Here is a 13,998-nt window from a genome sequence, read left to right on the forward strand (position 1 = left end):
AGGGTATAAATTGTCTTCTTATAGCTCAGGACAATTATTGGAGTTTTGTTTGAATCCATTTTGACTCAAATGTTTGTTCACTGATTCGCTGATATCACATTAATTCCTTAAAGGGATAGTTCGCTCAAAAACACAAAGAGAATAGTGCTTTGAAGAGCAAGTTAATGGGTTCATTTTTGGTTCGACTATATATAAAAACAGAAACAAATGAGCCACTGTTGGCGTAAGAGCACAGAACTAATTATAAAATTAATGTGTTTTGGTCTAAGAAATTTGATGGGAAACATTGATTGCATTTTGAACATTTAGACATTGTGAGACATTGTAAGATATTTTTCCTCAGGAGCAACATCTGAGAAGTAGAAGACTCAATATTTGAATCAATATTTGAAAGAGATCTCATTTGTCATCAGCAGTGCTTAAATCCATTACAGGGATTTTTGGGAAAAATCACTGTAAGGAAACACCAAAATCATTTTGAGGCGGATCATTTTATTATGCGATAACAAGACCTGCACTTAAACTACAATGCACTGTAAGAAAAAAAAGTTATAACGAAATTGTAATTTTTTTAAAAAGTACAATCAACTTAATATACATTAAATTGGCTTTAAAAAATGAGTTGAATCCTGTATAACTTAAAAAAGAAAGTTGAAAATTGCTTATTTTGATGAGTTAAAGTTGTCATGACTTACTGATCATATAATTTTTTACAGTGTGGAAACACATTTACCAAACAAAGAACATTTTCCTCCACAGATCATGTGATTGGATAGCTGGACTATAGCAGACCAATCGCTTTGCACACCATCTAAAATGTTATTTTAGTCATTCTGAAATTCCAGAGCCGAAGTCTGTTCTCAAAAGGATTTGGTGTAATAACCAATTTGTTCTCTTGAGTACAAACAGTGCTTTATTCGCTAATGTTTTATGGAATATTCCCACATTAGTTCAATTCACAACTTTGGGTGCACACTCAGAAAAAAAGGTTCCCTGGGGAACAAAACATATAACTGTACCTTTTAAAGGTACACAATTGGTCCTTAGGATACAATTTATTGTTTTAGGGGTAAGCAAGTTCGGTCCTTGTGAGTCGCTGTCCTGCAGAGTTTGTCTCCAACCCTGATAGATAGTTTAGATGTTGATGGTTTTATTGAAAATATTTGGTCACCATTATGGAGATCAGTGTTTATTTAGTTGGGCAGTTTGACTCTTGGCTTTTTATGTGAGTTTGTGGTTTTTGGTACAGTTTTAATAAAACACATAATCTGTTAAAATAAAAATAAAAACCTATAAACAAAAATGATCATGAAGAATTTTTTTGAATAAATGCATCACTGACTAAAAACGTTAATTCATAATATTCACCAACAATACTTTCTTGCCAAAGATCAGACATTCTGAATTCTGATTTTTAAAAACATTCTAGGGGGAAAAAAGTTTAAATGCACACAGATATCAAGAATCAGCATATGAATCTCAACAATGGTGACATACTTAATGCTGCAATGCATGCTGGGAGCCATGAGTTTTATACTGTGGTGGCTTAATAGGGTTGGAGCTAAACTCTGCAGGACAGCAGCTCTCTAGGACCGAACTTGCCTACCCCTGACTTAAGAGGTACAAAAATGTACCCTCAAGGGTACCACCCCTGTGACTGCCACTTGTACCTTAAAAGGTAAAATTTTGTACTCTTTTTTTTTTTAAACATAGCTATCGTGAGGTTAATCGAGTTCTTCCAGCAAGGGACCACAGATCCAACAAAGATATAGTGTTTTTTCAGGAATTTCCGCCTCAAGTCCCGACAGGTCCCAAGCGCTCTATATCAGTCTGAATCGTCTATCTTTATCACAGTTTATCTTCTCCAACACTTTCACATTCTGCTCAATTACACAACTCTGTCTTCTGGGTGTATGCTGTCGCCAAAAGCTAATAAAGTTTTCCCCTACGAAAAAGAAAAGCAGCGGATCCAGGCAACTGTTTCCCGAGGCCAGAACGTGTGTGATGACTGCGGCCTTTCTCAGGATTTTAATATAATGGCAGGACTCTCCTAAACTATATTTTGTCGTGTCCATCTCCGCCTCCAGAAATAGAGTTCGGGCGACGTGATACGGCATAAAGCATGCGAGGAAAATCAGCAGAACGATGATCACGAGAGAACAGGACTTCTTGTGATTGACCTGAGATCTTTGATTCGGCCTGGTCTTCTTGAGCTTTAGCAAATAAAAGGCCGCAAAGATGTAACAGACCGAGATGACCGCGAAGGGCAACACGAAGCCTAAAAACAAGCTGCCTCGATTTAACATGATAATGGTCCCCAACTGGGACGTGTTCAGGTCCAGGCATTTGATCCGTTTAGACTCCACAGAAGTTCCGGCTCCCAGGAGCGGGATGGACATCAGGGACACGATCACCCAGATGACGATGCATATGGTCCAGGCTCTCCGTGAGGTTTGCCAGCGCACGTATGCGAACGGCTTCACGATGGCCACGAAGCGAACCATGCTCATAACCGCCAGGAAGTAGACGCTGCCATACATGTTGATGTAGAAGACGTAGGAAATGATCCGACAGGTGACGTCTCCGAAGACCCAGTTGGAGTTCATGAGATAGTAGGTGGCTCGGAAGGGCAACGAACACACCATCATCAGATCAGATAGAAGGAGATTGAGCATTATGATGTTGACTGGAGTAAGAGACACTTTTCTTTTCCACGTAGAGGAAATGAAGAAGATCAGGGATATGAGGTTGCCAACAAGCCCAATGGAAAAGATGACCAGGTAGGCAATTGGGTAGACGGTGCGCTTGAACTCACTGATGGAGCAGGGGTCATTTGTGTTATTCGATCCATTCCGATTCTCCATGGTTGGGTCAGGAATTCTGTGAACAGGACAAACAGTAAGAGATCACATTTCAGATTGATATGGAATTTTAATCATTTTCATATTGGACAGCCTAATCAGTGTTTGTTCAATTTCAGATACTATGTCCCAAGGGTTGATTTAGATTTTTTTTACTTTATTTTGCTATCTTTTTACAATGCCTTCCTCATTTACAGTTTTTCTTCAATCGGTTTGGCTCGATTTTCAAATGAAGTTTATTTGTCTCAAAACAAATTCAGAAAGTTCAAGGGACAGTTCACCCAAAAATAAAAAGGATGTCATCATTTACTCACCCTCATGTTGTTGCAAACCTGAGTTTCTTTCTTCTGAAGAAAGTTGGTAACTATCAGTTGAACCCAAAAGACGATATTTTGAAGAATATGGGTAATCAAACATTTAATGGGCCCCATTGACTTCCATATACAAATGGAAGTCAATGGGGCCCATCAACTGTTTGATTACCCATATTCTTCAAAATATCTTCTTTTGGGTTCAACAGAAGAAAGAAACTCATACTACCTTGGAACAACATGAGGGTGAGTAAATTATGACAGCAATTTAATTTTCCGGTGAACTATCCCTTTAAAACTCACCTTTGATAATCAAAATAACATATTTAAACATGTTTTTTTTTCCCTGTCAAAAGGATTTCTTAATGCTTATAATAGCTTGAATGTAATTCTACACCCTTGCTTCATTTAGTATAGGTGGAACCATAAATATGCAAATTAGTCCACTCACACAAGCTCAGAATACCTGATCCATTCGCTCAACTCACGTGGAGACACTGGTTTAATTCAGCCATATATGTTTGAACCAGAAACTGATTCAGAAGCAGAAGAGGAAGAGAGAATTATACAGGATCGTTGACTACAAGTCGTATCAAAATGGTAATGCGTTTTATGCAGGGCCGTAACCACCATAGACAAGCCCCCCCTCAATATTTGGAAATGACCAAATTGTCCACCCCAATATATGATATTTCTTAATGCTGCTCTCCATTACGCACTGCTCTGTTTGTTGTTAGGATGACAGACAGTTAAAAAATGTAACACTTTTAGTTTTTACAGTGAAAGACTGCGTGCGTGGTAAGATATTTGACTGTTTTGTGATGGATATGTTTAATGACCCACAGTAACATACAGCGATGCAACTCTTTTTTAATGCAATTTCGCCATTTTGAATTGTAAATAAGCTATCATTTAAACGATGATGTCGTTCATAACTGAATGAGACAAGAACATATTAGACATACAAACAAGAGGGATTGTGTGCATATTTTTTTATTAAATATTATTTGTAAAAATGTTTAAATGGATTACTCACAAATATATAGGCCATAATTAGACCAGGAACTTCTTTCATTTAAATTTAAAATTAATTTACAATTTAAATTATTTAATTTATTTAAATAAAAAGACCAACCCCCCTCCCCCCTCCAAAAAAAAAAAGAAAGAAAAATAATTTAGTCCCAATGTTCAAGACATGGTTACGGCCTTGGTTTTATGTTTCCCTCTCTACAATGTCAGACACATAACGGTATTTGATATGACCTTTGGCTTGACTACTTTATCAAACAGCTAATAATGTGTTGCTAATGTCACACAAACCATGGCTGTTTCTCAATATGCGTTCTTAAGTGATCTTGCATCCTTGTGTTCTCGTATATGTCATCATCAACCGTCGAAGTTCAATTCGAACGCAAGAGGACGCATGAAAGTATCTGGATGTGTTCTTGATATCATTGATGCATCAAACGCAGACTTGAGAGAACCGAACCTTGAGAGAATCTGTTTGATTAAGGTTTATGCATGTTAGTTTCCATGACAGAGTTCAAGATAAATGTTTAATTTTACTACCGGAGCTGCCAGTTTGCTAAGTTTCAAATGATTACTAAACAGCGAGCACAAATATGCAAAAGCGCCAGCCCTTCCGGCGCACCAAATTCACTCACTCGTTTTCATTCACTCCTTCAAGTGGACTATATTAGTGGAGTAATGTAGGGAATAGTGAATGAGGGTATATAGGGGGCGATTTCGAACACAGCCTCTAGAAACTTCCAGGCAGGTGTGTTGGTGCAGGTTCACTCTCCAAAAAAAAGAGTACAAAACTTTACCTTTTAAGGTACAAGTGGCAGTCACTGGGGTGGTAGCCTTAAGGGTACATTTTTATACCTATAAGTCAGGGGTAGGCAAGTTCGGTCCTACACTCTAAAAAAAAAAAGGTTCTATATGGCACCAAAAATGGTTCTTGGCTCGTAATCATAGGGGAACCTTTTTTAGTGCTATTAAGCACCAATTTTGCGGCTTCAGTGGTTCTTCAGCGGTTCTTCAGAGGTTCTTTACCGGTTCTTTGACTAAGGTGCTATATAGCACCTCTGAGGAACCGCTGAAGAACCGCTGTTCTAGCACTGAAAAAGGTTCCCCTATGATTACGAGCCAAGAACCATTTTTGGTGCCATATAGAACCTTTTTTTTTTTAGAGTGTAGAGAACTGCTGTCCTGCAGAGTTTAGCTCCAACCCTACCAAGCCACCATAGTATAAAACTCATGGCTCCCAGCATGCATTGCAGCATTAAGTATGTCACCATTGTGTGCATCTAAACTAAGTATGTTTGCATCTAAACTCCCCCTCCCCCCCAGCATGTATTTAAAAATCGAAATTCAGAATGTCTGACCTGTGGCAAGAAAGTATTGTTGGTGAATACTACTGCATTTATTAATATTTTTAGTCAGTGATGAGTTTAGTCAAACATTTTTCTTCATGATATTTTTTATGGCTTCTTGAACAGATTATGTGTTTTGTTAACACTGTAACAAAAATCACAAACTCACATAAAAAGCCAAGAGTCAAATTGCCCAACTTAAGGAAACACCGATCACCATAATGATGACCAATAAAACATCAACATCTAAACCTCTGTTAATTCTCAATAAGACCTTCTATAGATGTCTTTCCGGGTTGCCAAACTCTGTAGGATAGTGACCTTGTCTACCACTGCTCTAAGTAGAGGAAACAATGGTATAATTGTACCCTAAGGACCAATTGTGTACCTTTAAAGGTACAGTTATACATCTTGTTCCCCAAGGAACTGGACTGCATTTTTTTATATAGCGCTTTCAACAGACCCATGGCCATCCAACGCGCTTTACATATTGCCTCACATTCATACACCAACGGCGGTGTCAGCCATGCAAGGCCCCATCCAGCTCGTCGGTAGCAGCTGGGGTTAGGTGTCTTCCTCATGGACATCTCGACACTTGGTCAGGTGGAACCGGGGATTGAACCACCAACCTTCCGGTTTGTAGACAATCTACATGAACCACTGAGCCACTGCCACCCCAAAATTGGAACAAAATTGTACCTCCACTGTACCTTTTTTTTCTGAGAGTGTTGGAGCTAACATGTGCAGGATGTTGGCCCTCCAGGAGCAGGATTGAATACCACTTTCATAGAAAGTCAGTGGAGAAATCCCTGCACGTTGAGGGAATTGGTTACATTGGTAGGAAACTGGCGTTTGTGAGGCTGTCTTTGGTAAACTGCGGAGAAATTTCTCAGCAATGGTGTTGACTTATGAATGTGCACATGATTTGTCTTAAAGCATATTAAAAACACAATAACATGTAAGGAATAATTTACACCAGGCCAGTGAATTGTTAAAAAAAAACTGCTTTGTGGCCGTTACACCTTTGGGTGCGTATTATTTTTCAATAATTCAACAGCCCGGAGTCAATTATTCACACCTCAATTTGTCAGGTTTTTGTCCTTAAAACGCTCTTGTGTGTAGGACTAATTTATTACGCATCTCATCCCAAGCCTCCATTACTAATTCCAAAACGTCATTTTAGAGCTTGTAACGGAGGCTTTGTTTGTCCGAAATGTATGTGCGTTTGAGTGGGAGGCCTTCTGTAGCAAATCGGCGGAGTTTTGGTTAGAAAAATATTATAATATTATAATACTAATATTATATAATAACTTTATAAAGTAGCTTCCGCCAGACCGTCTTCCGTATTCAACTTACGCAGAAAGTGTAACGCCTCTCGCATTTCATTGTCGCGTCAGTTATGCTTTTTCCGTAAGTTGAATACGGAAGATGGTCTGCCGGAAGCTCAAAAATAAAAACGGAAAATGTTCTGATAATTTTCTGCCAGGACATTATTCAGTAATTTTACGGAAATTTCCGTTAACCCACTAATGCAATGTGTAATTCAAAATGCAGGTAAAACATCTGTAAAAAACCAATACGGAAAATTCCTTCATATTTATACAGTACATTGTGTCCTATTTTTACAGACTTTTTTTACAGCGTAGATATTTTACTTTATAACGTGTTTAATATCGATATTTTTCTTACAAAACTCCATGGATTCACTTTAGATGGCCTTTATTATCCCCCGGAGTGTGGATTACTTTCATAATGGATGGATCCACTTTTTTGAGCTTCAAACTTGTGAGCCCCATCATTGCCATTACAAAGCTTGGAAGCATCAGGATAATTATTATTATAACTCTGATTGTGTTCATTAGAAAGAAGAAAGAAATATACACTAGGATGGCTTGAGGATTAGCAAATCATGGGGTCATTTTCATTTTAAAGTGAATTAATCCTTTAACCCATTTAGCACTTAATGCTGTATCCGTGTTCTAAGTGCATTATCAGTAAATCACCCACATCCACATGATTTCCCATTGGCGCTTTTATGGCTTTGTGGTCTCGCGCTAATTTGCACTGTTGTAGTAATACTCGCCCTTCATGTTTCGTGTTCACCAGATTTCTTTATTGTTTAAACAAATTGCACATTGTTTGTGTAAGTACAATTGTCTGCACAATAACTAAAAGCACATGGCTAACTGATGAGTTGATTCTCAGTGAAACCGTCATAGTCTTCACAACCTCTAAACGTTCTTTAATAGTGAGCCATCACATCAATCAATTTCTGTCAAATATGTATAGTCCATAAATGTGTCTATGATATGGAATGTTTGTGATGTCTAAACTGGCAAATGACCTGCCATAGAACTGAAATAGGATCAAGTTCCTGGATCAACATGTAGTTGTAACCCTATCCCTACCCCTAAACCTAACCCTACCCAAGTTATCCCTAAAATACGGGGGAAATGATGGTGAATAACATATAGAAGCACCCATCCCTGGTTGTAAGCCTAAACTTGACATAAACGTAAACTTGTTCCTCAAATCTGATTGGAACTGTTGACTGGAATGTTGTTCCAGGATCAACAAAGATGTCGAGGATCATGTTGTACTTGGTGAAATCACGTTCACCCAATCTTGCATATCAAGCATGGAATCATAAACAGTATATGGAGCTTTCCTGAATGTCATTTTGTGGCAATTTTCTGTTCACTACACGAAAAATGGACATGCAAATGTGAATTAACTTTTAAAAGTAAACTTTTACCTACTGTTGAAATATGTATCTAAAAAGCTCAGCTTGATACACAATAGCATTCAGCTAGACAAAGCTCACATTCCTGTATGGCAGTCAGTGTCAACAAAAACAACAGTGACTTTTGAAATTATTATATTACAAATATTTCCAGGGTTGACTGTCATGGGGAAAAAACATCTAAATATTTTGACTATTATGGCTCACATTAAATATTTAGGGAGTTACAGTACATTTTTCAGACTTGCAAAAGAGTTGATGTCCCATGAGACAATGACAATAAATTGTGGCAACGGCAGTAGTTTCGAGATTGTGTCAATAGAAAAAAAGAGCCAAAGCAACTGTGAAAACTGTAACTTTGAAGGCAGATTTTTTTATTTTTTTATTTTCCAGAGCTGACACTATGAAAATCCATGATACAGGAGTATGCATTTCACATTTAAATGATGATCTAAACAAAGGTTGAAATAGACATAGGCCTAAACCCTTTCAATATTTACCGAATATGATTTACATAAGGTTTTCAAAAACTGTCCCTCGGTCGTGGCATCAATCACAAGCATCGATTTAGCACTTATTAAAGGTTTTACCAAAGATTGTTTATCAAGGAGACAGTGAAGAGTTGCAATGTGTGAAGAAAATGAAGAAAAATCAAGGTAAATCACTTGAGATAAAATGTATAGTGTGCATAGTTTCCATACAAGCTATAAAAATGGTGAAGAAACATTTTCCCCTCAGAAATTGATGGTACATTTTACAAAGAATTTGCCAGCAACATTGCGTCACCTTGGAATTATAAGGTTATATCCGTCATTATTTCGTTTTTCATATATTTTTATTCTGGGACAACTTATTTACATTATTTTGTGTTTTTTATGTTTTTTTGTGTACATTTTGGGACTTCTTTTTAGAAAACAAAAAGGTTCTATCTACAACGTCGAACTCTATCTTGGCTCTATAAGGACCAGAGCCAAGACTATTCAAACTCCAACTAAAACTCCAAATTATTTTTATGATTTGCTATCACAACCTTTTCTCATTTGTCAAATCAAGATAATTAATGTGGTTCAGATAACAATATTTTGAGTTTCCTATTTATTAAACCAATCTCCTTTGTTGTATTAATTTGTTGTAAATTTCAATGAACTCAAAATTTTAAGGTAGCCTAACTTACTTTTTTAAGTTAAACCAACAATATATATATATATATATATATATATATATATATATATATATATATATATATATATATATATATATATATATATATATATATATATATATATATATATATATATATATATATATATATATATATATATATATATAAATGGTTTCTGCAATAATGTGTTTAATTATCCACCATATTCCTACACTGTAAAATCTAAGTTAGACTTGAAAAAAGCATGCAAACCGATTGCCCTAAAAATCAAGTGAAGTTAAATAGGAATAGTATGTTGTGCTAACAAATTATTAGTTAGTATAGTTCACTTACACAAGAGTTCTAGTAACTAAAAAAAAATGGTAGAGAGTACTTGATCTTTTAATTTAGGTTTACTCTTGACTTAGTATTGCTACCATAGATATTACCATTGTTGTGTTTTATTGCTGAATGTTGAAGTCTGTGTGTGACTAGCATGATCAGCTGCTACATATTGTTACAAATATAGATTGGATTATATCAACCCAATTAGTTTTAATGACGTAGTGTTAGCAATAAAATTGTAAACGATCATTATATGATATGAAGGAAAATAGGTTAATTTTAAAAGATGATCTTCATTTTTGACTAAATCATTAACTATAGTTAATTATTCAGTCAGAAGCTATAGGTCAACTTTTAAAAGCAACCTATTTCTCTTCCCTTGAAACCAAATAACTGTGATTTCTTGTTGCATCATTAGGACCAGAGTTATAATAATATGAATGTTCCAAAGGCCAACCAAAGTGAACACTGATCACCATAATGGTGATTGTGTATTATTTTGTGCTTGACAAAATGGCACTCAATCCAATCAATTAATCTTAACTTGTTTTTTTCTGAGTAAACAATTGGTGAATAGTACAGATTACTAGATTTTTACAATTAAGTAAAGACACAAAGTACAGTTAACTAAAAATGTTGGTTAGAATCACTGTTGGATTTTACAGTGTACCTAAAATTAACATCTGCATTGGACAAAATATTTAGCACTGCCTTTTACGCTTAACTTGTCCTATGAAATAAATGTCATAGAAAGCATTAATTTCAACTTTCTCATACATGTTGACACATTGTTACAACACTAATTTTATGTTATGTATAATTTTAAATGAGAAGTAATCTGTTTTTGTCAAAAATCTCTTCAATATTATTGCTTCAATTAATGTTTTGCTAGATAGAACCTTATAATTCCAAGCGGAAAGTGATCTGCGTTTGACCTGTTCCAAAAATCCCCATTTACAAATGTGAGAGGATTTTGATATTGTACTTTTAGAATACATTTAGGGTCATTTTCATGTGTGAAAGAGACTTGTTCCCCATATAATTTTTTGCTGTGTGGAATGCAAAAAATGCTGAAAAAACGCTCAGAATGCAGAGAGAACCGTATAATTCCAAGGTGGGGATTCAACTAAACATGAATGATCTTTGTTTTCTTTACATCTTACCAAAAAAAAACCGAAACAAATGTTTTTATTTAAACAAAAACATTTTTTTTAATGATTTTGTCAAATTATGAAAATATTGCTTAAATGTGTGTATTAAAAAGATGGTTATGAGAATAAAAAAATAAAAAATAAAAAAAACAAGTGATTAGCCATGTTTTATTCCAAAATGTTAAAAATGGTCATTTCCACCACAGAATACTGTTGAACGCAGTAAATCATTTGCAATGTAGCGGAAACGCTCATCACTTGTGTCCACTGTTGGACATACTGTCACAGGGTGTTTTGGTGTTGGTTCATGTTCATTGTTCTTGTTCATGTTTTAAGTTTATCATGTTCTTGGTTATGTTTTAGTGTGTCATGTTCACTGTCTCGTCATGTTTCATTGTCATGTGATTCCCATGCCCTCTTGTGTTGTGTCATGTCATTGGTTCATTGTTTAATCACGGTTCTTAGGTGTCACTTGTCTTGTCATTAGTCTCAGTGTATTTAGCCCTCATGTTTGCCATGTGTCCTCGTCTGTTATTGTCATTGTAACCCGTTGTCAGGCAAGTCTTTGTTTCTAGTCAAGTCCTACTTTTATGTTTTGATTTATGCACTTGGGTCCAACAACTTGCCTCGTCAGTGGTGAATGTTACACATACTGTATCCAAATAAATAAATAATTGGAATATTTTCTTATTTGTATTTCTTTATCGCTTTGTTTGACTTCTAAACAGTTAAACCCATTCATTAGTTGGATAAACATTCATTTTGCAATCTGGTATTGATTATCTGATTAAACATATCTGCCCAAGGCAAAAAGGTTTGAGTAAGAATATCCTCTTTCAGCACAGCAACCCAAAGCACTTAACCATGACTGATCACAAACTGTATGAGTTTGTGGTATGCAAAGAAAAACAAGGAAGATGGAAAGATGTTTGCAAACAGAGGAAGGTTTGTATTTCTCAGAGAAGTTCAGATTTTTTTTTTCAGTACAGCTGTTGATGTTGTTGATAACAGCCTGTTTAATTCAAAGTCTTGCTTACTTAAATGATGCCTCAAACACAACATTTGAACATATGTTTATCTGTATATTATTGAGAAAAGATCATTTTTAGATAATTGGTCTGGTTTGACAAGTCTGCCTATAAGGGAAGAGATAAATCCAAATAAATAAATTCTCTGGAACCGTCTACAAAGAGATATTTTAACACTATCATCGTTATAATAAATGATAATACATATGGTAATATTACAGTATATGCTTCTCTATCAATAGCCCATTGAAACATGTAAAACCTCTAATGCACGTACCTGTGAAGAGGTTGCCAAAAAAGGAAATAAATCCAAAAATTCCAATTCCCACAAGATTAAGCTAAATCCTGTGCAGCAGGAGGACTGGTAAGATGAACCCGTATAAAGGCATGACTCCACACGACTGCTGCTCCAGAGAAATGACTCGATTTCACAGACTACAGACACACCCACAAGCAATTATATGCATATAGGCAGGGGCGTAGTTTGTAAAACTGCCTTTAATAAAGCTCTTACTATCAAACTTTTGATTTGCATCTCATCTCGTTCAGTTTAATACATTATTTAGAGTTTTTTTTTTACGATCGCTATGACAATTTTTCCAATACTTTGAACAGTTTTGAACTTTTAGCCCTTGTCCCAATCCTCTCCCTTGTCTGTACTCATCTTCCTCTCCTTCACACAGGCATTTTTCTTACTTTCTTTGTGTTGCTCTATATTGTTCCTTTTTCACACAAGATAAGCCCAAATCTGCTCTCTTTTACTGTGTACCATATGGCCATGTGATTGAAAGAACTATAACCTGAACAATTCCTAGATGGTAATCAGCTGTGATTTATATATTTGCATAATAAGCCGTTTCTCAGTACCAGTGGAATTAAATACAGGGGATATGTTTGTGTTTCAATTCACAATATAAACAGCTGTTTACCTTGACTTTAGCCTATATAAATATAAATACAAATTCCCAAAGTGAAGTGTTTCTTTAGTCATAAAAGCAGTGAGGTTTACTTGCACAACTCTTCACTAGCTGGCCTCACACTCACACCCCTAAACCTCACTCCCATCCGGGTCACGGCACCAACACACAGTAACCCTATACTCGCACTGCTCCAAGCGAAATTCAAACCGGCGTATCCGGCATGGGAGGCGAGCAGTCCCTCATAGCTTCACTCACCACCTATAGGGGTCGAATTACTTCAGATTTTTCGACTTCAGTCAACATTTATGTGATTGTCAGTCAGTCCTAAATTTGGACTGTATTTCACAAAACATTTTAGTGCTATAAAGCCAGCTCCTACATCTGCAAAAAAAATAAAAAAAAGTTAGAGGTAGTCAAAAAGTTAGAGGTAGTCAAGAGGACTCCTAAGTCACTAAGACCAAACCACAAACAATCCTAATGGCTGTTGCGGACTTTTCTCCCCTTTCTCTCTTCCACTTCCTGTCTACTCACTGTCCTATCATAATAAAAAGGCAAAACCAGTTTTACTCTGATGTACCTATACGTTACAACATGTAAGAAAACATTTCTCACTACTTCTGTTGCATCAAAGAACATCACATAGGGTGAATTCAGGGTGATGAATTTCAAGTCATCTCAATGGCAAAAAGTGTCCCAATCACCCTGAAATCCCCCTACTTTATTGCTTTTGAATTTGGTATGAAATATGATCTGGAAATTGAGATACATTTACATATTCCTTACAAAAAAGTACTACGGTAATACCATGATATTGGATGGTAGGCCTAATACCATGGGCAGATTGGAGACTTTTTGAGATTTTTTTCACACCAATCATTATTTCTCAGTGCTTATTAAAATGTTTCTGTAAAGACACTGTAGAGGAATTACAGATAAACAGTATATATAAACCAAGGCTAGTGTGCAAAATGAAGACCAGGAGTCAAAGTTGAAGTTCAATCATCTGACAGGTTGTTTAATGAAGACAAAGTTCTCCATACTTCCAAAGGCCATAGACAATTAGTAAGAGGATTTAGTCTTGAAATTAGGAAACAGAAAGACTAGTACCTATATGGTCATATAT

General features: G+C 36.0%; 1 protein-coding gene across 1 annotated transcript; it reads right to left on the bottom strand.

Moving 5' to 3' along the window:
- Positions 1-485: 485 nt before the first annotated feature.
- cysltr2b (cysteinyl leukotriene receptor 2b) lies at positions 486-12,387 on the bottom strand. Its single transcript, XM_079823187.1, has 2 exons — positions 12,233-12,387; positions 486-2,880 (listed from the first exon to the last, which is right to left on the bottom strand). The coding sequence occupies exon 2, from the start codon at positions 2,862-2,864 to the stop codon at positions 1,821-1,823; it is 1,044 nt and encodes a 347-aa protein (XP_079679313.1). The 5' UTR covers positions 2,865-2,880; positions 12,233-12,387; the 3' UTR covers positions 486-1,820.
- Between the last annotated feature and the right edge of the window lie 1,611 nt (positions 12,388-13,998).

Source organism: Gobio gobio, assembly GCF_949357685.1.
Source record: "Gobio gobio genome assembly, chromosome: 8".
Lineage (NCBI taxonomy): Eukaryota > Metazoa > Chordata > Actinopteri > Cypriniformes > Gobionidae > Gobio > Gobio gobio.

What these genes read in the sequence shown, in the direction of transcription:
- cysltr2b (XM_079823187.1), bottom strand. Translation starts at nt 2,864, where the DNA reads ATGGAGAATCGGAATGGATCGAATAACACAAATGACCCCTGCTCCATC.